This window comes from Schistocerca serialis, chromosome 4, assembly GCF_023864345.2.
Source record: "Schistocerca serialis cubense isolate TAMUIC-IGC-003099 chromosome 4, iqSchSeri2.2, whole genome shotgun sequence".
In the NCBI taxonomy this organism is placed as follows: domain Eukaryota; kingdom Metazoa; phylum Arthropoda; class Insecta; order Orthoptera; family Acrididae; genus Schistocerca; species Schistocerca serialis.
The window spans coordinates 744,284,705-744,312,635 of NC_064641.1; the positions used below are offsets into that span (position 1 = coordinate 744,284,705).

The 27,931-nt window shown below is 43.9% G+C and overlaps 1 protein-coding gene and 1 non-coding gene across 2 annotated transcripts in view; one reads left to right on the forward strand and one right to left on the reverse strand.

Moving 5' to 3' along the window:
* Window positions 1-27,931, reverse strand: part of LOC126473271 (disintegrin and metalloproteinase domain-containing protein 22) — a 1,075,530-nt gene that overhangs the window by 819,050 nt on the left and 228,549 nt on the right. Inside the window, exon 2 of the mRNA XM_050100225.1 lies at window positions 2,378-2,526. Coding sequence (XP_049956182.1) covers window positions 2,378-2,413 — 36 coding nt within the window. The 5' untranslated portion in view covers window positions 2,414-2,526. The remainder of the gene's footprint in view (window positions 1-2,377; window positions 2,527-27,931) is intronic.
* On the forward strand, window positions 12,228-12,302 carry Trnas-cga (transfer RNA serine (anticodon CGA)). The gene has a single exon. It is a non-coding gene; the product is annotated as a tRNA-Ser (tRNA).

Here is a 27,931-nt window from a genome sequence, read left to right on the forward strand (position 1 = left end):
CTGTGGTGGTAAACCTGTACAGGTAAGCAGGACAGTGCGTGTGAGACAGCAGATGCAGCACGAACTGCAGCGACGTAATCGAAGAGCTGCTGGAAATGCAGGAATGTCAACGCGAAGTTCTTGGACGTCAGTAGCGCGCGGATGCAACGATGCGGCGCTCGCAACTGACGGCGGAGCTTAGCTAGCTATCAATAGCGGCGGCTGAGGCTGCGTGCGCGTCCAGGAAGTAGGCAGTACGAGTGGGGGGGGGGGGGGGGGGTGGCGGCAGCTACTGTGGCACCGACTCCATCCCGGCCGGAGAGTTCACGGGCCACTGCCGACATTGTGCGCGCCGAGCAGCCCCCGCGCTTTCCAACGCCGCTATCTGCACCATAGAAACATACCAGCCGGGAAACACGACCCAGCCATACGTTCCCGCCTCCTCTCTCTCCACACACACACACACACACACACACACACACACACACACACACACACACACACAGTTATACAGGATGAGAAGGATGTAAAGGAGGGAAGAGGGGAGATTGGGGTAAGAAAGAAACAGGAGAGGGGTAGAAGGAGTGATAGGGTAAGCTTTGTGAGAATTAACTGGATAAGGGAAGGGAGAGACACAAGAAGAGAGAGAAGGATCGACAGAGCAGAAAGGTGGTAGAAAGATGGGTGGAATGAGAGAGGGGGATAGAATGAGAGAGATGGTAGGACTGAGAGAGAGGGAAGGAGTGAGACAGGTGGAAGAAGTGAGAGAGAGTGAAGCAGTGGGGGTGGGAGAAGTGAGAGAGAGTGAAGCAGTGTAGGGGGAAGAAGTGAGGGGGAAGGAAGGAGTATAGAGAAGCGAGGAGCCTGTGAGAGAAGTGGAAGGGGGAAGCAGTGACAGAGGGGGAAGTATTCAGAAGGCAGTGTGGGAGAGGGAAGCAGTATGAGAGAGGAAATCAGTGTGAGTGAGCAAGAAAGAGAGGAAGGAAAAAATGATGACAAATGTTTGAGAAGGAGTGAGTAAGAGTGACAGTAAGAGGGACACAGTGAGAGATGAATGTGTGAGAGAATAAGGGGAAAGGAATGTGAGGGAGGAATGGGGTCTAAGTGAATGAGAGAGAGCTGGAGAGGTGATGGAGAGGTGAAAGGTGGAAGTTTAATATGAGAGGTTGATAGAGATATTGAGAAAAAAGTTGGAGATTGGGAAATGTCAGTGAGGGGATGAGTTGGGGTAGGAAAAAGTGACTGTGGGAGGATGGCAGCAGAAGGCTGGGGTAAAAGAAGGAAGGAAATAATCGAGGGAGGAATAGAAGAAGCAGGACAGAGTAATGGAGGTTTGGGTAAAGGGGGGGGGGGGAATAGTGATGGATGGAATGATACAAGTTGAGTGAGGGTATGACGTTGAGTGACAGAGAGAGGGCAATAACAATGAAGGTACGAAATGAATTATGAGGTTTAGGAGGAATTGCCTAAAGGAAGGGTCGAGAGAAGGAGAAATGGAGTGTCGCAGATAGTGATGGAGAATGAGGTTGGGGGGAGGGTGGGAGAATAGGAAGGAGCAAGAAAGTGTGTGATGGAATTGAGGGGATTGGTGGGCAGAGAAAGAATGGAGCCAGGGCTCGATAAGAACAAAGGCAATGAGGACTGAGACGTGTAAAATAAGTCAGGAGAGACAGAAGAGAGAAGGAAGGGGACGGTGCGTGGCAGGGAGTATCCGTCTTTGAAATGACGACATTGTCATTGTGATCTAGCGATCAAAATACTGTTATAAATTACAAAAAAATCTGCCTTTATCTCGCAGTACTTTTATTAAAATATACTTGGCTTCAGTGTCTTATGCCCTATCGTCAGATATAAAATTTTTGAGCGAAAAGCGCATCAGCGTGAACGGTAGTGTCACAAGCAGGAGACTCCAAAGTAACTGGTCCTAACTGAACTCCAGTTGTTCCAGTGGGCTGAAAGCCAGAACGTGAACAACCACAGTGAGGTCCCTTGAGATGAAATTTCGTATAGCAAAAACTTACGGCGTTTACTGATAATGTGAGCATCATGATCAAAAAAACAGATCTTTCAAAGTGATACAAAGAGCAGCAGCTGCATCCCGTTAATATTTCGAGCAAATGCAGCAGTCCTTGTTGATTTCTGAATAAAAAAATTAAATGTTACTAAGGGAAGCCTAACTAGTTTTTATTCATCTACCTCAAACAACCGCTGTTTAACGGGGACCACAATAATAAATTAGCTGAATTTATACAAACAACATGCACCAGGTCGACAGTTGACACACACGCGCGCGCGCGCACACACACACACACACACACACACACACACACACACACTGACGCCGCATACAACCATTAAGAGGCCGATTCAGCTACGCGCAGCGGTTAACCCGGCTTACCTTGGGTGCCCCTATCTCCCGGGTCGATATGCCCATCTTCTCGTGGTGTCTGAGCTGCACCGGGTAGATGATCTGGTAGTAGTGTGCACCGATGTTGCGTACCAGCTCTTGGTTCTGCCGGAATTCGCGCAGCAGTCTCTCCACCTCACCTGCAACACAGACCATTCACCTCAGTTTCTCCTGGTTCCCACCAGTGCATCTCATATGCGCCGCGGAAAACAAAAGAGCGAAAGCAAACCGATAAACTCTATCACTCTTTTCCGAATACTTGCTGTTTTCAAAATCTCTTTGCACAAATTAAAAAAAATCCAAGATGAAGACAAGCAATTCAACAGGCATATTTTAGAAATATTTTCCTAGAATCATTAGTCTATATTTGGTGTCGATGGACCAACAGGACTTTTAACGATCCTTTCACTTCCTTAGGGCCTGTAGTTTGAACAATTCTATCTTAGCAGTTGTCTAAACCATACACAGAATAGCAGCTTCTTTGCATACTGACCCTGACGGCGTTCGCTACCGTCCAATTACCCGTGTCAGCCTCAGTCATATGGCGTTATTCGGGTGTAGTAAGGAGGGGCTTGTGGTCAACAAGCCGTTGTCAGTTTGGTTCAAATGGCTCTAAGCACTATGGGACCTAACATCTGAGGTCATCAGTCCCCTAGAACTTAGAACTACTTAAACCTAACTAACCCAAGGACATCACACACATCCATGCCGAGGCAGGATTCGAACCTGCGACCGTAGCGAAATGCCGCTATTGATGAGGATACCTTATGTCGCAGACTTTGGACTGTTCTCGACAATAAAAGTTCAAATAAAATAATTTGTCTGGGTCAGTCACTTTTTATTTTCTCCCACGACTAGATTCGAGAGTTTATACTCGCATTTTCAGGTGGAAAATAGCGATAACTTGTGTAATGTGTACCAGCTGGGTGAAGTTAGTTGTTTGTTTTGGTTTCATTTTGCTACAACAAGTATAACAGGCACTTGTTATCGTCATATGGCACTAAGATTATCCATTTGAAATGGTGACGGAGTTCCTTGCAATATGTTCCTGTGTACAGAACCCTGCAGTTCGTCATAAATGAAAATTTTTGGCTTGATTTTTCACACAGAAAGACGAACAAACAATATAAACGCATCAAAGATTGTACCGATGTAAAGATGTGGTACACTTAGTTTATATATTTTATTTCATGTTACTGTCATATATTTTGCAATACAATACTTTTACAAAATGTTGTGAAGAAAGAAATAATATTATAATTGCTATATGTATCTCTGATCTATATTTCGTGTTACTGTCATATATTTTGCAATATAATACTTTTACAAGATGTTGTGAAGAAAGAAATAATATTATAATTGCTATATGTATCTCTGATCTACATTATAAACCAGCTATGAGTGGTCTCTGAGGCAAAGTACCATATCTTTACATCGCTACAATCTTTGGTGCGTTTATGTTATAGGTTCGTGTTTCTTCGTGAAAAATCAAGTAAAAAATGTTCATTTATGACGACCTACAGGGTGCTGTACACTCGAGCAGATTGTAATTAACTCCATCACCATTTCAAATGTATAATCTTAGTGGCAATGGCGATAACAAGTGCTGTTATACTTTTTGTACCAAAATGAAAACAAAACAAAGAACTAACTGCATCCAGCTGGTACGTACTCGTGTGTAACAATATATCGCTGTTTTCCACCTGAAGATGAGAGTGCAAACTGTCGAAACGCGTCGTGGGAGAATACAAAAACGTGAGTGACACAGATAAATTGTTTTATTTGAACTTTTATTTTAATGGTACTACATTCGTAGCGTGTGGATAAAATGCGAATTTGGATGTGATGGGAGGTGTGCTAGCGTAGTCCGTGCGATTGTGATGACCAACGTGGCCGGATAGCTAACTGGTCAGAGGGTCTGCGTAGTAAGCAGGGAACTGGGTTTCGAATTCCGGTCCGGCACAAATTTTCTATTTTTCCCTTTGGTTTATATCAATATCCATTTGCCACCAGTGACTCTAATTCCTTTGCGTTTAGATTATCGTCATGTTTTGGATCGTCAGTGTAAACTGCGCTTGACACACTGGATAATGAACAAGTGACAGAGTTCTTTGCAGCCGCCACCAGCAGCGACAAAAAACGGCAATTACAACAGACGCCAAGGTAAGCTTTAAGTTGTGATTCGTGGATATTTTAAAATACCAAATATACTTACAGGTAACGCAGTACAGAGGCGCGGTTCCACAGGGTACAGCCGTTACAGTTACGTGGAAGAGAACGTCCGCATTGCATCGCCCTGTTCGCACAAAATCTCAACCATTAAACCCTATTAGTAGTAACGACAGATTTAGTCTATTCGAAAAAGCTAATCGCTGCTTTTTCGTGTAGTGTGACATCGAATCCCAGATAACATGACACGCACTGACACTGACGGCCGATTTGCGACTGTGTATCACACTCCATCCGTTATTTATCACTTACACGTTCTACTGGTGATTGCTGCCAATGCTGTCATGCAGATGCAATTAAATTCACAGCGCTAGAAACAGATAATTAAGTTAATGCATGATTCTAACAATTCCATAGCGGACGTTGACACTTTGGTCTACGTGTCTTAAACTCAAAAAGAAAAAAGAGAAGACTATTACGGTTAGCGTCCCGTTGACGTTAGGTTGTTAGGAGCACAAGGTCGAACTGAAGAAAAATGTGGATGGAAATCGGCCGTCCTCTTTTCAAAGCAATCTTCCCATATCCACCAGAATCCATTTACGGAAACTACGAAAAACCTGAGTATGAATAGGAGGACGGGAGTTTCATCCCCACTCCAATTTAACATGAGAAACGAGCAATGTAGCACAGAGGTTAAAATGCACTGGATTCAAATCAACCGACGACTGCAGTGCAGTTTCTTTTTACTCGGGGGAGTACATGTCCGTGCTTCTTTCTAGTGAAATGGTATGTTGTACTCTGTTGGTTTCTGCCGCGTAAGCTGCAGTTACATCTTTTGTACCTTAGGTAATTCTAGTCCCGAGTTTTAGTTCCATTCACGCTTATTAAGAGATCATATAGCTTCCTGATAAGAGACTATCATTTAAGAGAGATACGATTATGTAGAAAAAGGCTGAAAACCACACATTGCTTTCGTTGGAGCTACAGTTGCTATAACTGACAAAATGAAAAACAGTGAATAAATGAAAATCAATCAGTAGTATTCGGCTAATATCTTTTGAATAGCGTTTTCTGTGGTGTCACCGCCAGACACCACACTTGCTAGGTGGTAGCCTTTAAATCGGCCGAGGTCCATTAGTATACGTCGGACCCGCGTGTTGCCACTGTCAGTGATAGCAGACCGAGCGCCACCACACGGCAGGTCTAGAGACTCACTAGCACTCGGCCCCAGTTGTACAGCCGACGTTCATAGCAATGGTTCACTGACAAATACGCTCTCATTTGCCGAGACGATAGTTAGCATAGCCTTCAGCTACATTTGCTACGACCTAGCAAGGCGCCGTATTCAATTGATAATTAATATTATGAAGCATGTACCGTAACAAGAGCGATGTTCTACAAATGTGGTTTAAAGTTATTACAGCAACTGCGTCCATTTTCTAAGTTCTCATTTCCTTTTAACTGTTCCAGACCTCACGCCAATCTGCGTGAGCTTAACACGTGCCTTTCGGCTTCCTCTCGTTGTGACTTGGCTGTCGTGCTAAGTCACAACATTTTCACTGTACCAGTGACACATCTTCTTTATCAAGGCTACTGTTCTCCATCAGTGCGGTGCCAACACCCCAGAAACACGTCCGGTAATAGCCGCTTCTTTTATTCCCCCTAAAACGGTGAAAGGTACATAAATGAAGCATCTTTCGCTGAGTGATAGAAAACAGGGAATATGAGGCGAATCTACTTTTGATAAGCTGTATGCTAAAAATATGTTGCATATTATAGTGTGTCATTACACGTCATAATGTTACTCAGTAACATGAAACTTTTTTCTAAAATACAGAATACTAAAAGGAATTTGACCCCGTATTCATATTTTTGTATCACTTAGAAAGGGATCGTTTTTTCTCTTATACAAACGTTGAATACGACTGTTTTCGATAAGTAGGTTCTTTCCGCACTGACATAAGTACTGCTAGTCATTGCAATGTATTCGAAATGATGACTAAGTTTGGTGGCGCCAGACTAGAAGTACTGATTTTACAGCTTTGCAGAATATTACAGAAAGCAACTAGTCGCTGTGTTTGTACAGTTTATGAAGACTATACCATGTGTTTTTATTCGTACAGTTCTTTCGTGTTTTACTGAAGTGCAGGTGTACTGATCAGAAACGTGTGTTTACAACATTAATGGTTGCTTAAAGTGATATAAAGTTTTAAAAGGAAAAGATATAACTGACACTTGTAAGCTATAGTAGCGTCGGCGTAAGATGAAGTCTAACGGCCGGCAGCGCTGTTGCTAGCTTTCAACTGCGAAGTTCAGACAGCTGCAGGCGGAAACAAAAGTCGTCTGTAGATCTTCAATAACCCTGGGGTGTTGCCATAGAGACGTTTACAGAATCGCATCACGTGATTTGTTGACGTGCGAAGAGAGTCGATTGAAACTGTCAGGAATCTTCTTTCGCCGACTCTAAAATAGGACAGTTATTCATCAAAAAAATGTTCAAATGTGTATGAAATCTTATGGGACTTAACTGCTGAGGTCATCAGTCCCTAAGCTTACACACTAAAGGACAAACACACACACCCATGCCCGAGGGAGGACTCGAACCTCCGCCGGGACCAGCCGCACAGTCCGTGACTGCAGCGCCTGAGACCGCTCGGCTAATCCCGCGCGGCCAGTTTTTTATCCTTTGGAACTTAAACTTCTAATTCAGTTGTTTGAAGAGTCTCTATTCAGCGATGGAAGATTAATATTATGCTGTCAGATGTTTATTTAGGGTTCCAGTAATGAATTTTGCGCCGATCAACTAGTTTTTCAAGAGGATTTTCAGTCAGGTCGATCAAAAGCTGCGGTCTACCCACGCGGAATTATACGGACGGCTGTTTTATTCAGATCATCAGCATTTTGGACCAATGAGATCTGTTTCATTGGGATAGCCTTGAGAAATCTTCCCAGACTCTGACAAATTTGTCAATTTCTTTGTATATGATCTCATACTAAAGTAAGGCCACAATGCTGTTTATACAGTTATTTCAGCACACACAGTTTTCAAAGATGAGGTCTTAATGATGAAGCTGTGACATGGAAATGTACACTGGCGTAGTAAAAGCCCTATTCTCAAGAAAACGGATTTTATTATTACGTTTTCTAAAAATACTGTTCTTACAGTGCATCTGTATTCTTAAAAGACTAACACGGGGCAATTCCAGTTGCAGGTTGCCTATATGATGGCTTCCAAGGAAAACAAAAAATTGACTTTCAGTATTTCACATAGTTATTGACAGAATTAAAATTTTCAAAAATGGTTCAAATGGCTCTGAGCACGATGGGACTTAACATCTGAGGTCATCAGTCCCCTAGAACTTAGAACTACTTAAACCTAACTATCCTAAGGACATCACGCACATCCATGCCCGAGGCAGGATTCGAACCTGCGACCGTAGCGGTCGCGCCGTTCCAGACTGAAGCGCCTAGAACCGCTCGGCCACTGCGGCCGGCTAAAATTTTCAAATGCTGTCATTATTTCCTCATTTTGTCGTGTACGGTATACTTCAACCAGGCACGCTAACAGTTTACAAACACAGCCGTTTCGGAAATGATACTACCCTTGGCTTGAAAGCCAATGATCATGCCCTTTTGGACGTCAGACAAATCGCTCCGTTTCCGCATTAAGACAACGACTGCGCTATATTACCCGTCCCGCGGCCACGCTTTAGATAATCTTCGCTACTAGTGATGCACTTGCCGTCTGTGAGTAGTTATTACACGTTGACATAGAACACAGGTGGTACTCACAGCAATGCGACTGGACCGTGTGCAGTAGCCAGTGTGGAAAATGGAAGTGTTTTTTGATAACATGACGGGTGACCATAGGAATCGATACTAGCCCACTCTTGTTTTCATCGTGCATAAAACATCTTGAAATGAGTTTAAAAGGACTATTCAAAAACTGTAGTATTTGTTGATGTCACGAGCATAGTGTGAGGTAATGGGCGAGTTGTGGCGACCTGAAAATATTCTAAGTTCGGAATTGGCGTGGCCGCGCGGGCCGCTCGGAAGGCCGACCACATGGCTGAGAATTCCTTGGTGATGCTGTGTCGATGAAACAGACTTGTATGCTGAGAGTGCCAAAGATGGCGGACTTTTTTAAGCCTTAATGGCAGACATTTCACAGTTCGTATAGAAATTAATAGTAGCCAGATGCACCATGATACCTCAAAAAGGAACATGTACATTACTATTATTTGCACGACGATTCTGATGGTGTTATCAGATTTTCAATATCTTTATTAGTTTAAAGTTTAGTACCTGACTGTACATTATACAAGTAAGACCCAGCAACGAATTTCCAAAACATAATCGGTTCATCCGATTTCGTCGATCGACATGTCTTCAGAAAGCTATTAGTGTAAACCTAAATTGGTATGAATTACAGGCATGTAACTTGAATAGTACATGAGTTACCTGAGGTCAAAGTGGCCAATTACTATTAATAGCGTCAGGCCATAAGTACTCCACAGTTACACGAAAAAATGGTAGCAGCATGCTTATAAATATATTTATTCAGCTATGTCTTTGTTTATATCCGATATATACTTTTCATGAAGAAATTAGTCATTCATTTACTGTGTTTTAGAAAGCACAGAGACATTAGGCTACTGGTTTACTTTTGTTCTGTTCCTTTGACATGTGTTTATTTAATTTGTTTATTTATTTAATAATGTGTGTTGGAGCGTGTTCATGGTATAGTAGTAGGAATATTTATTTAATTTCAAGTTTTTAAATGTAAATCCAATATCTCGAATGTGTTTCGTTATGTTTGTGGATGTGTATTGGCTTGAAGACATGGCGGGAGCGCTCTAGCCAACCACAGCACTCTTGAGTGGGGAGACTGGATGGAAGTGGGAGAACAGTCGCACAGAGCAGGGGGCAGTTCTAGACAGTGCGGCGCGAGGGACAGTACGGGACAGGACACAAAGAGTCCTGGACAGTACGGCACTATGGATGCACGGTCGCAGAAAAGACTGGGAGAATGAAGCAGTTTGCGAGTGGCCGCGAGTGATATAAATATTTCGTAGTGCCGACTAGTGCACTTGTGAGATTTCCGTGGCTTGTGCAGTGAAGACGTACAGCGTGATTCAAAAAGAGTACCACAACTTTAAAAATGTGTATTTAATGAAAGAAACATAATATAACCTTCTGTTATACATAATTACAAAGAGTATTTAAAAAGGTTTTTTTTCACTCAAAAACAAGTTCAGAGATGTTCAATATGGCCCCCTCCAGACACTCGAGCAATATCAACCCGATACTCCAACTCGTTCCACACTCTCTGTAGTATATCAGGCGTAACAGTTTGGATAGCTGCTGTTATTTCTCGTTTCAAATCATCAATGGTGGCTGGGAGAGGTGGCCGAAACACCATATCCTTAACATACCCCCATAAGAAAAAATCGCATGGGGTAAGATCAGGGCTTCTTGGAGGCCAGTGATGAAGTGCTCTGTCACGGGCTGCCTGGCGGCCGATCCATCGCCTCGGGTAGTTGACGTTCAGGTAGTTACGAACAGATAAGTGCCAATGTGGTGGCGCTCCATCCTGCTGAAATATGAACTGTTGTGCTTCTTGTTCGAGCTGAGGGAACAGCCAATTCTCTAACATCTCCAGATACTGTAGTCCAGTTACAGTAGCACCTTCGAAGAAAAAGGGACCAAAAACTTTATTGGCTGAAATGGCACAGAAAACTGTTTATACCAACGTTTAATACACCACCTATCAGGAGGTTTAACACCATACTTCGTTCGAAATGCACGCTGAACAACTGTCGTCGATTCACTTCTGCCGTACTCAATAACACAAAAAGCTTTCTGTTGAGCGGTCGCCATCTTAGCATCAACTGACGCTGACGCCTAGTCAACAGCGCCTCAAGCGAACAAATGTACAACTAAATGAAACTTTATAGCTCCCTTAATTCGCCGACAGATAGTGCTTAGCTCTGCCTTTTGTCGTTGCAGAGTTTTAAATTCCTAAAGTTGTGGTATTCTTTTTGAATCACCCTGTAGTATGCGTTTAGAAGTGAATATCTCGCGAGCTATGTTGTTGTTCATAACTAATTACGTGAAGTAGGAATCTACTGTTTCCTTGTTATTCAACTTATATTTTATGAAATTGCTGGACTATCGACACCAATAAGTGTAATAATGATAATAATGAGCGTATGGCATTGGTGGCCGGGAGACCCCTCGCGGGGCGGTTCGGCCGCCGCTCCACTGCGAGTGAATGAGGATGAAATGATGATGAAAGACGCACAACACCCAGTCATATCGAGGCAGACAAAATCCCTGCCCCCGCCGGGAATCGAACCCACGACCGCGTGCGCGGGAAGCGAGAACGCTACCACAAGACCAAGAGCCGCTTTGCAGAAATATACCGCATTCTCAAAAGTACTTCTACTATCGTACTCGTGATTTAAAGTCGTTAAGATAGTACCTGCAGATTTTATTTAATTACAATCTTTCAATTATAAATGACTATGTTGCAGAAAAAATTCGCAATTGTCGAGTGATAGGAACCTTCGACCATTCGACTCATGTGTACATTCATATTGTATACGGTAGACTGAACAGTATTTGGCTTGTGATGCGGCAACTACGTATCCCAGCCCCTACACAGTGAAACCAGCCAAAACTTCTAATATTTCAACTCTGAGTCTGAGGGGACGTAGTTGAGGGCCACTCATCAAATCATTTACGAGGGTCAGTCCAAAAGAAATAAACACTTTTTTTTAATGCATCTTTTATTCTACATGTTTGAAAGTTTTACAGTGTGTAGATACATCCTTTAGGAACAATCGTTTCATTTCTACACATAATTTCCATCCCTCTCAACTGCCTTAGGCCATTTGGAACCAGCGGCTGTATACCCGCACGGTAAAATTCTGGACCAACCTGTTGGAGCCACTGTTTGTAGCGTGCACAAAGGAGTCATAATCTTCAAACCTTGTTCCACGAAGAGAGTCTTTCAGTTTCCCAAAGACATGATAGTCACATCTCCACCATTCTCGTACTGTTCCAAAAGTTCGTTGCATACCGTTTTTCTTGTTTCTTTGTGAGCCACTGTCAACATCCTGGGAACCCACCAGGCACAAGCCTTTTTTAACGCCAACACTTTCAGTATTCTGCAAACACTTCCTTCCCCTATCACAACGTAATGTGACAATTCGTTCACCGTGATGCGCTTATGAGCAGTCACCAATTCGTTAAATCTCTGCACGTTGTCTGGAGTGTGTGCAGTACGAGGCCTGCCACTGAAAAAAATCACGTAACCTGCTTGCCCACCGGCTAACAGTACTCCGATCGACAGCAGCATCTCCATACACCTTTTTCAGCCTCTTGTGGATGTTTCCCATTGTCTCGTTTTCACAGCACAGGAATTCTATGAAAGCACGTTGCTTCTGACGAACGCCAAGTGTAGCAGCCATCTTGAAGACATGCTGTGACTCACGGGAATAGGTTGAACTAAACATCCTCCAGGCTGTGGCTAAGCCATGTCTCCGCAATATCCTTCCTTTCAGGAGTGCTAGTTCTGCAAGGTTCGCAGGAGAGCTTCTGTTAAGTTTGGAAGGTAGGAGACGAGGTACTGGCGGAAGTAAAGCTGTGAGGACGGGGCGTGAATCGTGCTTGGGTAGCTCAGTTGGTAGAGCACTTGCCCGCGAAAGGCAAAGGTCCCGAGTTCGAGTCTCGGTCCAGCGCACAGTTTAATCTGCCAGGAAGTTTCATGTCAGAGTGAAAATCTCATTCCAGGTTGAACTAAGTTTGAAAACAAGTGGGAAGGATGTATCTACACACTGTAAAATTTTCACACATGCAACTGTATTTTTACAAAAATAGTGTGCATTTCTTTTGGAGTGACCCTCGTATTACTGTGAAAGCCCGCAATAGTAATCATGGATCCAAAGTGAACCTTACGAAACACACCTCAGATGATAACTGAACGGGCCTGCAACCTGTTGACAACTCACAGTTTTCCCGCCGCTTAGCGACTTCTACAGCGGCGACTGTCGCTAACATGTGAGTTGGACTGCGGTTGCGTGCCACGTGAACAACATTTCGCGTCGAAACCAACACACGAACTTGCCAGATTGAGCAGAGCGTTCGCATGACATTAATAACTGACAGACGCCAGCTGCAGCGGACACAGCGGGGCGCGACTGTTTCTTGAAGGCGGCGCACGTGCGCGTGCGATGTGCTGATGTAATGACCTGGCGTGGAGCGCACGTTTCGGCCCGCCGCCGGCGCGCCGTCCTCGGGACTTTAATGAGGCTGTCACGCGCAGCGGCTTCGAAGCCAGTGCGGGAGTTTGGGCGCCAGAAGCAGACTCAGCCGCCTGCCGGCTGGCGGCGAAATAGATTTTGCCGCCGGCTGCGCGACGCAGACGGAAACCAAGGCGCGGCGCAGTTAATTTCGACTTCTCGTTTGCGTACTGCGGAGGGTTGGCATCGAGAGGAGAAGAACGAGAAATAAACTTTTAATTGCGCTTGTTTCTACACCCTGAAAGGTGTCGCGGACAATGGAGAATAGGGGATACTCCATTTTCATCTAGCAGCCCATTGTGATTTCTGTTTCTCATACTTCTCGTTGAGGGCAATAACTAAATAGTTGAGTCAAAGCAGCTCTATGAAATTGCTAGGAAGAAATTGAGGCAATACTATTTACTCCGACTAATTCTCTTCTAGCTGAAGCGAATAAGCCTCCTCTATATTTACGTCGCGAGTGCCAGAGTGCGAAATTGTTACCCAAACTACAGCAGTTCGCACAAGACCAGATATTACAAGAGATCTGTACTTTAAGGGGGGTAGGACGTCAAACGGGCCGACTTGGAGCAGGAGAGGCACCACAGGACATTTTAATTTCTACTGTCTATACTTTTAATGCACAGGATATTTCCGAAAGAGCAGACACTACGCATTCACATAATTAATATGTCTAGGTGGCAGGGGTAAAATACAGAGAACAAAAGACTATTTACAATTTGTACAGACTCCAGAGGGAAGTTATAACAGTCGAGGGGCACAAAAGGGAAGCAGTGGTTGAGACGGGAGTGTTGTAGTCTATCCCCAATGTTATTCAATCTGTATATTGGAAAGCAGTAAAGGAAACAAAAGAAAAATTTGGAGTACGGATTAAATTCCAGGGAGAAGAAATAAAAACTTTGAGGTTTGCCGATCACATTGCAATTTTGGCAGATACGGTAAAGGACTTAGAAGAGCAGTTAAATGGTATGGACAGTATCTTAAAAGGAAGATACAAGATAAAAATCAACAAAACCAAAACGATGATAATGTAGTGTAGTCGAATTAAATCAGATGATTCTGAGAGAACTAGATTAGGAAATGAGACACTTAAAAGTAGTAAATGAGTTTTGCTATTTTGGAAGCAAAATAACTCATAATGGTCGAAGTAGAGAGGATATAAAATGCAAACTGGCAATGGCAAGAAAAGCGTTTCTGGAGAAAAGAAATTTGTTAACGTCGAGTATAGATTTAAGTGTCAGGAAGACCTTTCTGAAAGTGTTTGTATGGAGTGTAGCCATGTATGGAAGTGAAACGTGGACGATAAATAATTCAGACAAGAAGAGAATAGAAGCTTTCGAAATGTGGTGCTACAGAAGAATGCTCCTCCCGAAAGCAAGTCCAATGTGATAACCACTGCGCCACCTCGCGCGGTGTGCCTTGTGTAGTGCCGGCCTGAGTGGCCGAGCGGTTCTAGGCGCTACAGTCTGGAACCGCGCTGCCGCTACGGTCGGAGGTTCGAATCCTGCCTCGGGCATGGATGTGTGTGCTGTCCTTAGGTTAGTTAGGTTTAAGTAGTTCTAAATTCTAAGGGACTCATGACCTCAGATGTTAAGTCCCATAGTGCTCAGAGCCATTTGAACCAGCCTTGTGTAGTGTGGACGAAGCTGACCGTTCTGCTGTCTTAATATGCTGCCTACTACAGGCTTTCATTCGCATTCTAATTACCTCTGTTGCACTTAGTGTATATTTTAGAGTCATGCATAGTCTGATAGCTTCCCCTGTCGCGTGTTTGTTAGATCTTCTGCCGGAAATCAATATTCTTCTGATATCTGCTCGAATCAGCGTGAGCACATGCGTCTCTGAATATTAATAGCTTGCAACATCTCTCTCTCTCTCTTAAAGGTAGAAGGAAATATTTTGCAGCATTCATTTGGGTCCCGTCAAATGACTATGTAATTTGTAACCTTGTATAACAGTTGCACTGACGAGTTGTATTTGCCTGCATGGGCTTACTCATTCTTTATCATATTCATTTATGACATCTTATGTACGCGGATTCACTGCATTAAAGAACTTCCTTTGTCCGTAAGTAGAACCACGTGGGCCTGTTCAATCACAATGGAACTAGAGTGCCTCGTGGGACCTCGCCCAATTTTGCAACATTGGTTTTGTTTCGAAAGAAAGGTACTTATTAAATTTTGCAACAGATGTATTAACTTTCTACATTAAGTTTACAGCGATCAGGTAAGACGACGACATGCAGGTTCAGAGATACAACTTAGAGCACTAATTCAGCTAAATTCAGTTCTAATGTAACAGCTCGCTGTTTATTAGGTTTTCAAGTAATAGTAGAACAGATGGCAAGTACATTTTCCCTGACGTGCATAGCCTGTTAATGTTCGTGACATCCTTGGTGAAGGCCGTGGTGGCCGAGCGGTTGTAGGCGCTAATGTCTGGAACAGCGCGACCACTACGGTCGCAGGTTTGAATCCTGCCTCGGGCATGGATGAGTGTGATGTCCTTAGGTTAGTTGGGGTTAAGTAGTTCTAAGTTCTAGGGGACTGATGACCTCAGAAGATAAGTCCCATAGTGCTCAGAGCCATTTGAACCATTTGAACATTCTTGGTCTTTGATTAATCAGTATGTGTGCTTAACATGTTAATCTGTGTCCTTCAGGAACGCTACACAGAAATCCTTGTTCGCCGACCGTGGTGGCCGAGCGGTTCTACGCGCTTCAGTCCGGAACCGCGTGATTGCTACGCTCGCACGTTCGAATCCTGCTTCGCGCATGGATGTGTGTGATGTCCTTAGGTTAGCTAGGTTTAAGCAGTTCTAAGTCTAGGGGACTGATGACCTCAGATGTTAAGTCCCATAGTGTTCAGAGTCATTTGAACTATTTGAATATGAAATCCCTATTCCGCATGCAGATTCTAGATTCTACCGCTGTCAGTAAAGATTTTTACGAGTGAGACTGCGTTACCAGGAATCCATTTATGAAAATCTAGACTATAGGTCAGGGCATGGCTTCTTCAGAATTACTTGTGAACATCCAGTTCCTTACTAAGTTTAACTGGGCCCCCTCATTCCCACCTCCTGGTGTCCACATCGCTTACGTAGACAAATAAAAGACATTAATTTTATACTTGCCTTCGTTAGTTTGGCTATTACCTGATTTCGGTAAGCGTTGAATGTGTCTTTTACGAAGGCGCCAACGCACATGCTCTTAGTTGCAGTAATTTTTTGTGGTGTCATTAAGTGGTTGTGGTGCTAACAACTACCGAAGTACAAGAAATGTATCGCAACTGCGAATATGAAGCAACATCAGCTGTGTACTGGAATGATGACAGTGAAAAGTTAGGCCGGACCGAAACTCGAAGTCTAATTTCCCGCTTTATGCGAGCGGTCACCTTAACCGCTTCGGCTATCCGTGCACCGATCACGGCCAGGCACAAAATTCAATACGTCGTCGTCCACGCGTCGCTAGCTGCAGTCTTAAGTTACGTGTATTCCCGTCCAGAAAGGACGTATTTATTGAGAATGGAGGGCCTGCTATTAGCGAATAAATACGAAATATCAGTACATGTGTTATTACGAAATACAACGCAATGTACCTGCATGCATGCATGCATGCAAGCAGGAACATTGCATCATACTTCTTAATAACAAAGGCAATGCTATTTCGTAATTACCGAAGTCTCCAATCCTTGTTGTTGCACGTTGTATTCGTAAACAATTTCATTTGATTATTTATGGAAAAGCATGATGAGAGTCGACTTTTTTCTTGTCGCGTTCCGAGTGCTGATGGTAAGCTTGCAAAAATGTGAGGGCGATGGTTCCTACCAAATTTTATGTTGCGCAAAATGGAGTTGGGGTTAGATTTTTCCCATCCTTTTCTAAAGACGGATAAGATTCTGTGAATAAATTTAACAGGTCTGACATCTAGTGGGCTGGAATATGGAGTGAATGTTGCGGCATATACACCTCTAATTAGTTTCATGGTAACTAGTGAACAAGAGATGTGTTCGGAAAGTCTGCAAGGGAAAGTTGTACGAACAACTTTCGGCTGTTGCAAGATGTTTCATGTTGATCTAAGTTCCAAGTTATAAAGTTCACAGTAGCTTAGTACTGGTCCATGTCCAGGTTTATTGGTGGCCTGCCATATATAGGCTGTTTATTACAAGTAAACATACAGGCATAATGCCCGCATCTCGTAGTCGTGCGGTAGCGTTCTCGCTTCCCACGCCCGGGTTCCCGGGTTCGATTCCCGGCGGGGTCAGGGATTTTCTCTGCCTGGTGATGGCTGGGTGTTGTGTGATGTCCTCAGGTTAGTTAGGTTTAAGTAGTTCTAAGTTCTAGGGGACTGATGACCATAGACGTTGAGTCCCATAGTGCTCAGAGCCATTTGAACCATACAGGCATAATACACGCAGGTCCGGAAACTAGAAGTTTCCCAATACGGTGTATTACGATTGAGTGTATAAACACTTTATAGCGAATCCCGCAGGAATGAAACTGGAGATGTGCACTTGAAGACAAACACATCACAACAGGTGATTCACATGCCCACAGTTCATGTGTCAGTAAGTTTCCTCATCGATACCTGTACGTGTTCAAAAATCCCTGGCGTGTTTAGAATGCATCGACAAACATGTGTTCCAAGAGTTTATCGAGGCCATCAAGAGGGCTGGAATACACCAAAGCTTTTAAATGCCCCAATACAGAAAAAAAAAAAAAAAAAATCCAACACTTTGGAGTCGTTGAACCTGGAAGACCAATAGACGATGATAAAGGCGAGATGTTACCGATACATTTGTTCTTGATGTTTCATGCTGTTTACCCCCAAACAGTCCCACGAAAGAGTGGCGGAGGATTATTACGCGTGTACCACTTACGCAGCCTTTCACCGTAAGCTGGAGCATAAACGTGGCCTTCGTCACTGTGCCGTCTCCTTCGCTGTTGTACGTGTGTGCGAATTTCTTAGGCGTCCGTATCTCTGGTATCAAATAAGGAGAACAGCGAAATTATGATACAGTTTTTTATTACTGAGCTATTTAAATGAATATGTCATTGCAAAGTAAAGTTCCGCCGTCTGCGTGTATTCCCTATGGAACACACGTAACAGTTCTTCAGAAGAACCTGTATCGTAATCGAAATTAGTTTTCAAAATATTTTGTTAATAGTTTTGAGACTTTCACATTAAAATGCACTTTGATAATTGTGAACACTTTAGTTTCCACAAATTAAATGAAAATCCCGTAAAACGCAGTATTTATAATGAAAATTGCCTTCTAGCTCGTAAACGCAACCAGAGATCTTAATCTCTGTTGATACATCGTGGATACGAGATAGTGGCCGGTCAAATTTTTATCAAAGAAAAATTGCCAAACAGACGTGTGATTGGATGACCAGTTTCGACATCTCATTAATGCCTTTGACGACCTGTGGTGGCCAGCTCTATCTGCGAAGTTACGACTGTTCGAGGTACGCCATTTCCTGTTCAGTTGCCTCACAGAGTGGTCGCACGGTTAGAGGCGCCATGTCACAGATTACGCGGCCCTTCCCGCCGGTGGTTCGAGTCCTCTTTCGGGCATGGGTGTGTGTGCTGTTCTTAGCATAAGTTAGATTAACTTAGTTTAAGTAGTGTGTAAGTCTAGGGACTGATGACCTCAGCAGTTTGGTCTCTTAGGAATTCACACACACACACACACACACACACACACACACACACACACACACACACACACACATGCGCGCACACACACACACACACACACACACACACACACACACACACACACACACACACACACATATACGTTTGAACCTGTATTACAATGGCACACTAAATGCAACTACACAACAAACAAACTCCAAATAGCAGGCCACAAAACAACATATACTCTATTGAAGGGTCCACTGAAACGGGAACTTTCAATAAAAGTCGGGATCACAAACATAAGTAGGATAATTGTAACACGCCATCTACGAGTACACATCGCTTACTCCTCGCCACCAACGGAACGGTGGTAAGGTGGGGACAGCGAAGTGTTCTTAGTTCGGTCGAAGCACTACGTGTGGTGCTCGGAATCTGTCCGACTGATATCACTATCAGCTACAGAGCTGCAAAGTACTGGTTAAAGATGGGTAGACCACATCGAGCAAGAGAAATAACCGAAGTACCCTTAAACAACAAGTATCAGCTTAAGGGGGGTAGGACGTCAAACGGGCCGACTTGGAGCAGGAGAGGCACCACAGGATATTTTAATTTCCACTGTCTATACTTTTACAAGTAAATTCATAAAACTTTGTCAGCATGATCAGGAAGGATTCAGAATTCACACTCATAGGAGTGGAAGTTCGAAAACATAACGAAGTGATTTTTTTTTTACATGTGAAATTTCATCATGTTTTTCACTTACTAATGGCAGTTTTTGTTGCTATAGGTACACTTTTCTTAATACGTAAGAGAGATTCTTCGATGAATTTTGCATAGCATACAAACCATACTTAAAGGTGTATGAAACTCTATAATTTTCCAAATCTATTAAAAACTGTGGTAAAAATTAAGGTAATGAACTATAAAATTTGTGTTTTTTTCTAAACATGAAGTTTAAAATATAACAGTTCATTCATTTTTTCATAAATTGAATAAATTCTATAGTTTCATACACCTGTGAGTATGGTATGTATGCTGTGCAAAATTCATCGAAGAATCTCTCTAACTTATGAAGAAAAGTGTACCCATAGCCATTAGTAAGTGAAAAAATGATGAAATTTCGCACGTAAAAAATTTATTTTGTTATGATTTCGAACTTCCACTGCAATGGGTGCGAATCCTGAATCCTTCCTGGTGTTGCTGACAAAGTTTTATGAATTTATTTGTAAAATTACAGACACTGGAAACTAAAATGTCCTGTGATGCCTCTCCTGCTCCAAGTCGGCCGTTTTGACGTCCTACCCCCCCTTAAACTCTGGCGAATGGAAACCTGGCAGAATGAGTGGGGCACAAGTGATAAGAGACGGAGAGTCCACACACACTTTCCTGACGTATCTGAACGGTTAAGAATTAATCATGCCGACACTAGCCACGGCATGGTTCACTTCTTAACAGAACACGGACCTTATTCCACGCACCTGAACCGTGAGAGTCTGATGCAGTCACCTATTTGTACATTTGGGGAGATGGGATCTCCCGAACATTATTCTGTTGGAATTACAGATACACAATTCAAGCACACAACGTTTATACGGAGCGTCAGCTATACGATGTTCTAAGAAACGAAGCAGAATGGACCCAATTAAACACACTAACAGATAAGATCTCAAAGGCAACATACGAAGAATATGTACGCATACGATCGTACAGAAGACGAGCCAATATGCAGCAAGGTAACAGACCCCATAGGGTGGATAAGAACACGGAATACGACACAGAGAGCAATACGACAGGTTATGGAGACGACAGCACATTAAGTGACTACACCGCTACTCATTTTAGGCGTTATTTAATTGCAGGTATATTTGTTAATAATATATACTCGTGTATTCAGTCATGCACGATTGGTACTTCTCATTAGGCTAAGGTAAAGTGCCGGCACATTGTCGCAAATTGTCAATGGCATCGGGCACTGTAGACCTGTAAATAGTGATTAGATAAATAGCTAGGAGTAGTTTAGTACAAATTATCAATAAATGTGCTGGCGCACTATCAAAAACTGCAAACGGCAACGGGCACTTTAAACCTGAAAATATGTATATAGACGAGAAAGGTATGTAGTATAAGGGCCACCCTAATTACTAACACGCAAGATGTCTGAGGGTCAGTGGCCCGAAGTACATACAGAGGTACTCACCCCCAGACCTCTACGTGACGGGAGTAAAATCTCTATCTCTTCCATACCTTTCTTTTTGTTTCTTCTTAAATTCGACAAAATGTTATACATATTCTTATTTCCAGTTCATATATTACAAAAGTACGAAGCTGGTAAAACATACAAAGAAACAACAAAGAGACAGAAATGAACAATAAGCTCGCCTCCACGTGGCGGGACAGTGGCAACGGTATGACCGGACACTGGCGCCGGGCAGAACCGCTACTCAGGCCCACTAGGGTCCTAGACACCAGTCAATAAATGATCCATCGTAAGAAATCAGGTGGTGGATCTCAGTGTATAGACAACACACATATCGATACATATATAGCTGGAGCCATCAGCATCTGGATTACGTGAATTCGTTTGTGGAGTGTTTACTCCGAAGACTTGACAACTGGGTGCCTGAAGATGGCATTAATGAGATGCCGAAACTGGTCGTCTAACTTCTGGAAACATACGGCTGTTTGGCGATTTTTCTTTGGTAAAAACGTATTGTTGCTCGCAAAGCAGTTAACTTTGTTCATACACCAAACTCCTTTTTCCGTAACTATTTTCCCAATACTTTTGTTTTTCATAAATCAGGGTAGGAATGAAGTTTTCCTTTAAAGCAGCTATATTTTTCTCTTTTCACATTACACGAACATAACAAAAAGGGAGTCGAAGCTTAGCAGTCGAAAGATGGAACAGCAGAGAGTAAAACAATGCGTTACATCTACATACAAAGGGTGTTTCACAGTTCATTTTACATACTTCGAGAGGGGTCGAGGGTACTTAGTAGATCAAGTTTTACATGTCCGGAAAAGTCATCCAACGATGCTACAGAGCGTCAAAAGTTATAGGCGCCGGTGCCATTAAGGCTGTGTATATACAGGGTGACTCTGTGATGATGTTAGAAACTTTCTAAGATGATGGAGAAGGTAAATGTATCAGTTTGAGGTAAGCTTCCGTATACGGAAACGAACGAAGCGAACGTTATGAGCGAAAACCATTCTGATACCTCTGACATGTACTGCTACTATTGTCACTAAGATTGTGGGGCGGACAAATTTTGGAGGTGGTACTATGGACCAAAACAAGAAAAAAATTTCAGTAAACATTGTCTCTAAAATACATACCTGAGGAGCTATGAGCACTTATTCGTCTTCGCTACTGTGATACATATTTCCTCTATTGAATGACGATTACATTCAGTATCTCCTCATTACTGACATGACTACCCTTCTAAATTTGAGAATTCTTCTGCTGCACCACATTTCAAAAACTTTCATTCTGTTCCTGTATAAAAGGTTTGTCATCCATTTTTCACTTTCATATCCTTCAGATACCTTGTCTAAACCTTTTTTTGAAGTTGATTTTGATCATTTGATGACTTAACAGAACGGTAAATGACAGCAACATCTGCAAATCAGTGTAATAAGGCCTATAACAGTTCTTTGGGGAATGTCAGATATCACTGTCGCATTTATGACAGGAAATCACGAATCCAGTCGCACAACTGAGACGATACTCCATACACACGAAATTTGATTAGAAGCCCCATACGAGTAACGGTATCAAAAGCATTATGGAAATCTTCAAATGTGGAATCAATTTGAGATTCTTTCTCGATAGCACTCATTACTTCAGGACAATAAAGAGCTATGCCGTCTCGTCACAGAACCTTCATCTACATCTACGTCCTACATGATTACTCTGCAGTTCACAATTAAGTGCCTGGCAGAGGGTTCAGCGAACCACCTTCAGGCTATTTCTCTATCGTTTCACTCTCGAACAGCGCGCGGGAAAAACGAACGCATAACATTACTGCGCGAGCACTGATTTCTCTTATTTCATTATGATGACCATTCCTTCTTATGTAGGTGAGCGCCTACAGAAATCTGTTCACACTCTGAGAAGAAAGTTGGCGTCTGAAATTTCATGAGAAAATCCTGCCACAACGAAAAACTTTGTTTTAGTGACCGCTACCCCGAATCACATATGCTACCCGTGGCGCCCTCTCTCCTATTTCACGATAGTACATAAACGAGCTGCCCTTCTCTGAACGTTTTCGATGTCCTCCGTCAATGTTATCTGACGCGGATTCCACACAGCACCGTTAATCTCCAGAAGAGGTCGCACGAGTGTAGTGAAGGCTCCGTCTTTAGTAGACCAGTCGCATTTTCTCAGTTTTCTGCCAATAAACCGTTGTGTTCGGTTTCCTTTCTCCACAACTTTGTCGGTGTGATCGTTCCAGTTTAAATTATTCGTGTTGTAGTTCCTAAGCATTTAGTTGACTTTACAGCGTTTAGGGTTGTGTGAGATATCGTGGAAGCGATTTCTTTTCGTATTAAAGTGGATGGCTTCACACTTTTCATTATTTAGAGTCAATTAACACTTTTCGCACCATGCAGATATCTTGTCTAAATCGTTTTGCAATTTGTTTTGATCAATCAAATGACTATATAAGACGGTAAATGACAGCATAATCTGCAAACAATCTAACAGTGCTACTCAGATTGTCTCCTAAATCGTTTATGTAGATCAGGAAGAGCAGAGCGCCCGTAGCCCTTCCTTGGGGAACGCCACATATTACTTCTGTTTTACTCTAAATCTACATATATACTCCGCTAGCCACCAGGCGGTGTGTGGCGGAGGGCACAATTCGCGCCAAAGTCATATTCCCCTCCCTCTGTTCCACTCGCGGATCGCGTGAGGGAAAAACGACTGTCTGAACGCCTCAGTACGAAATCTTATTTCCCTTATCTTTGAATGACGACCATTACGCGATTTGAAAGTTGGTGGTAATAATATATGATCTACATCCTCGGTGAAGATTGGATTTCGGAATTTAGAGAGCAGCTCCTTCTGCTTAGCGCGTCGTGTATCTGCAAGTGTGTCCCACTTCAAACTTTCCGTCAGTTACTGCGAACTGTGACATTTCTGACCAGAAATCATGAATCTAATCGCACAACTGAGCGATAGTCCATAGGCAATCTGATTAGAAGTCGCTTGTGAGGTACGGCGTCGAAAGACTTCTGGAGATCTAAAAATATGAAATCAGTTTGACATCCCCTGTCAACAGCACTTCAGTGTTCATTTCATACCCGTTCAATTAATTTCTGTTCGTTTAAATCCTTACAATTTTTGTTGTTTTCGGCACTGCAGCAGCGAAATGTAATTCGCTCTCCTCTACCGTTGATGGGGATCTGCCTTGGGTTTTAGCGAACGATGAGACGTGTGTGTCTAGGGTTTTAAAGTATTGTGATGTGTCTGGACTCTGGCCTAAACTTTTAGCCAGGAGGTTTTAGTGCAGGGCCGGCCAGAAATTCTGCACGCATGCGGTGCTCTTGCACATGTGCAACTTCCGGGTCACAGCGTGCACGCCGCAGCCGTTAGCGTTCATGTAGTGCATGTTTCTACGCACAGATGTCGCTCCTCTGTTACACAAAGTGCGTTATCGACACCTCGTATGTATATCACAACCTGGGCTGTATCTGTAAGATCTGTTGCTTCATCGAGTGCAACAGAGAAAGCAACAAAGTATTTAGCCTTATTTATTAGCTGCCTGTGCAGATCTCCGGCCATAGCACTGATACGTCTTGTCACTGTTTGTTTGGATAGACTGATTTCTTGAAACCTGCTAACGTTCGAGGGACACACAATTGTCTCCCTAGACCTCGAAAAGGCCTACGACCGTGTCTGGCATCCCGGTCTCCTGTTTAAACTCCAAACCTACGCCCTTCCTATCAACTACATCCGTCTGATGGCCTCCTTCCTCTCCCACCGCCCCTCCTATGTTACCATCTATAATGCCACTTCCTACACCTTCTACCCCTCTGCAGGTGTGCCCCAGGGCTCTGTCCTCTCCCCTCTCCTCTACCTCCTGTACACGGCAGATATTCCCCAACCCTCCCCCCCCCTCCAGTACACCTCTTGCAATATGCTGATGACACCGCATTCCTCGCCCTCGCTTCTACCCTCCAACGGTCCCAACGCCTTCTCCAGAATCACCTTGACCTTTTTGCTGCATGGTGTAACCAGTGGCTCCTGAAACTCAACCCTTCCGAGACCCAGGCAATCATCGTAGGTCGTACCACTCGCTCTTTCCGGCTCCTGGATTTCTCCCTTACTGTCTGCGCCCGTCCTGTCCACCTCACCCCACCCTCACCTACCTTGGCCTCACCATTGACCGTCACCTCACGTGGATCCCTCATCTCTGCTCCATCCAATCCAAAGCCCACAACCGCCTCCGGCTCCTCAAACTCCTCTCCGGCCGGACATGGGGGTTGCACCCCTCTACCATCCTCCACACCTACAAATCCTTAATCCGTCCCATCCTCTGTTATGCCAGTCCTGCCTAGATATCTGCCCCCCCCCCAAATTCTATAAGTCCCTCCAGATCCTTGAGCGTCATGCACTCCGCCTCCCCTTCCGTATACGCCTCCCGTCCCCCACGCGGATCCTCTATGATCTCATTCCTTTCCCCCATCTGCTCCTATTCCTCGAACATATCCGCATCCTCTACACCTCCCGCCGTCTTGAACCCCCTCACCCCCTAGTTGCTCCTCTCCTCTCCAATCCCCGCCCCCTGCCACGTCTTCACCATTGTGTCCCCCCTACCCTCCATCTCTACACCCTACATCTCCTTTCCCAAGGTGGCTTCCATTAACTCCCCCTCCTGGATGATGTCCTCTCTCCCTCCATTTACCCCTCCTATCAACTCTGATCCTCACTCCCCCTCCTTTCCTCTGTCCTTTTCCCGGGCTCCCCCTCCCCCCTTCCATCCTCTTTCTTCCCCACTTCCCCTCTCTTTGCACCCTTCTCTCCCCCGCGTCCTTCTCCATTTCCCTCCTCTGCCTCCTCTCATTCCCTCTCGCGTCTGCCCTTCTTCCCCTTTATTCGTCCTCTCCCTCCTTGGTTCCCCCCCTTTTCGTTTTTTCCTCTCCTCCCTCCTTGTTTTTCCCCCTCCTGCAGGTCCCCCCCCCCCCCCCCATCTGCCTTTGGCTCGGGGGTGTCGTCTTTGTGCTGCCACTTTCGTGCAGTATTCTACAGTGAGTGTTCTACAGTGCGTGTTTTACAGTGAGTGTTCCGTGTTGTGTTTTTTGGGACTTGTTGCGAACGGCCATCATACTGTCACTGGGTGTGCCTTTTATCTCTTGTGAACAGAAACCAGACTGTCGCCATGTTTTTTAATTGTGTGTCTACTATGTTACTTGTCTGATTCCTGTGTATTTTATCTACATTGCCAACCCCTTTTGCTTTCTGTTTTAACTTTCCGCAATTTTACGCCATTTTACACTTTAAATCACCATTTTATCGCCTGTTTTTCCTTGTTTCTTTCTTCTTCCTTTATTTAAGAAAAGTCTGTAGGCTGTAGAGCAGCGTAGTAAGCGGCTGCAGAAACTAAGAGTTCAAGTATCAGTTACTTTGACGTACAGTAAAATCGAGTTGATGTGTCTAATCCATTTTCTTAAGGACATTTAATTTTGCTTGCCGTTCTTCACTGTTGAGTACACTACACTCGTCTTTGTAATATGTATTGTAATGTCTTTCAATTGAAAACTTACACTAGCCGCCTATTTTTCGGTGGCACAGCAAACACTGGGTTTTCACCAACGGCTACAAAAAAGAATTGCAGTTCCCAGTCATTTTTAAACGACTGAGAACATAGATCTCCCGTCCTTTGCTTTTTCACAGTACTTGCCATTTCTCAGTACTTCTCTGTTAAGGTTACGGTCACCAGGGGTAAACGAGACTGGATATGTTGCGCTCTTGCTTGTACCACAGGAAAGTGGAGCCGCTGCCGTTCATTTAGGACACATGCCTAATAACAGATGTCGCTGTCGCTCGCTATCGCACACTTGCGCACATGTGCAGCACTTCCGCACGTCTGCACACTGTGCAGCGTTTGGCCGGCCCTGTTTTAGTGTATTGCAGAGTGGCTGACTCCTATCTTTTTTCCTTGCGGTCAGCCAGCCACTTCCATCTGCTATATTGTTTTAGCTCCCTCTCCCACTTTCTTCCTGTGTTGTCCATGTTTTACTGCTGATGACGTGCTTCGTCCCACGCTTCGGTGTGGTAGGTGTTGTGTACATATTTCCGCGTAGTCAGTGAGTACACAACTTTCCCACTAGAGCGCGCCGCGCTAAGCACAACAGCGCAGGCGCAGCGCTCGTCCGTCTCCGCACTACGAGATGGCGCTGCCTTAGAGACGGACCAAATCCTGCTTCCGCCGATCCGCGTATTAATATGTAACGCAGCCAATGAGATTGCTGCTAACGTAGAACCTTCTTTCCTCGCGGATCACACTCGCGCAGTGATACTCGCGCGGTGATACTGAATGCGCGAGGTATTATAACGAGTGTACAGACCTCCGATTACTCAGTCTGCATTTGTCTGTACCAGTCTGCATTTGTCTGTACCAGTATATAGTTTCAGTCTGCGCCTAATAAGATTACCATATTCCTGTACATAGCCATGAAGATAAATGTATAGACACTTTTCCAAGTATCAGAGATATGTGAGAATAATATTAACGTAGCAAGACCAAAGGAATTTCAGATTGTCAATTGCAAACAGCATCCAGAATCAAGTTACATAATGTCTATGCTTTTTATTATTTTAATAAATGTGTGTGAAAATTAATCAGGTTCTGTTTAAAGTTGGTCACCGTCAATCTGTTACTCTAAGAGTGCAAGTGGCATTTCTATCGTCTGACCTAACGGCAGAAATAAACACGCCACAGTAAGACCACGAGACACATTGCTGACACTCGCCTACTTCACTAGAGCGACAAGTCAAATAATCTGATGGTGTGTGTACCGAAGGTCTTACAGTACGCACAACACAGTAGGCACATATTTTTCACACCTTGTTACCTGTGTTTTATGTTCTGTTTTATCTTACTGTTCTGAGTCTTTTCTTGGCACCCGTCTCACTATGTTACTGAGCGGGCGCTGAAAAGCTTGCTGTTGTGCGCCCAAAAACCCTCTACTACTACTACTACTACTACTACTCTACTGTCCGAAACACTCCCTGGAAACGGCAAAGGAATATTAATCGCGACTGAATGCCGGTCCGTTATTTAACCCGCGGAGCGGTGTTTACGGATCCTGCACTCCCGCGTGCTGCGAGCTATCTTGGGATTAGCGACATGTGTGCCTGTACAGAAATGCGGCGCTGAATAGCGCACCTCCCACGCAGACGGGCCGCTGCGCTTCCGGCTTCATTACCCA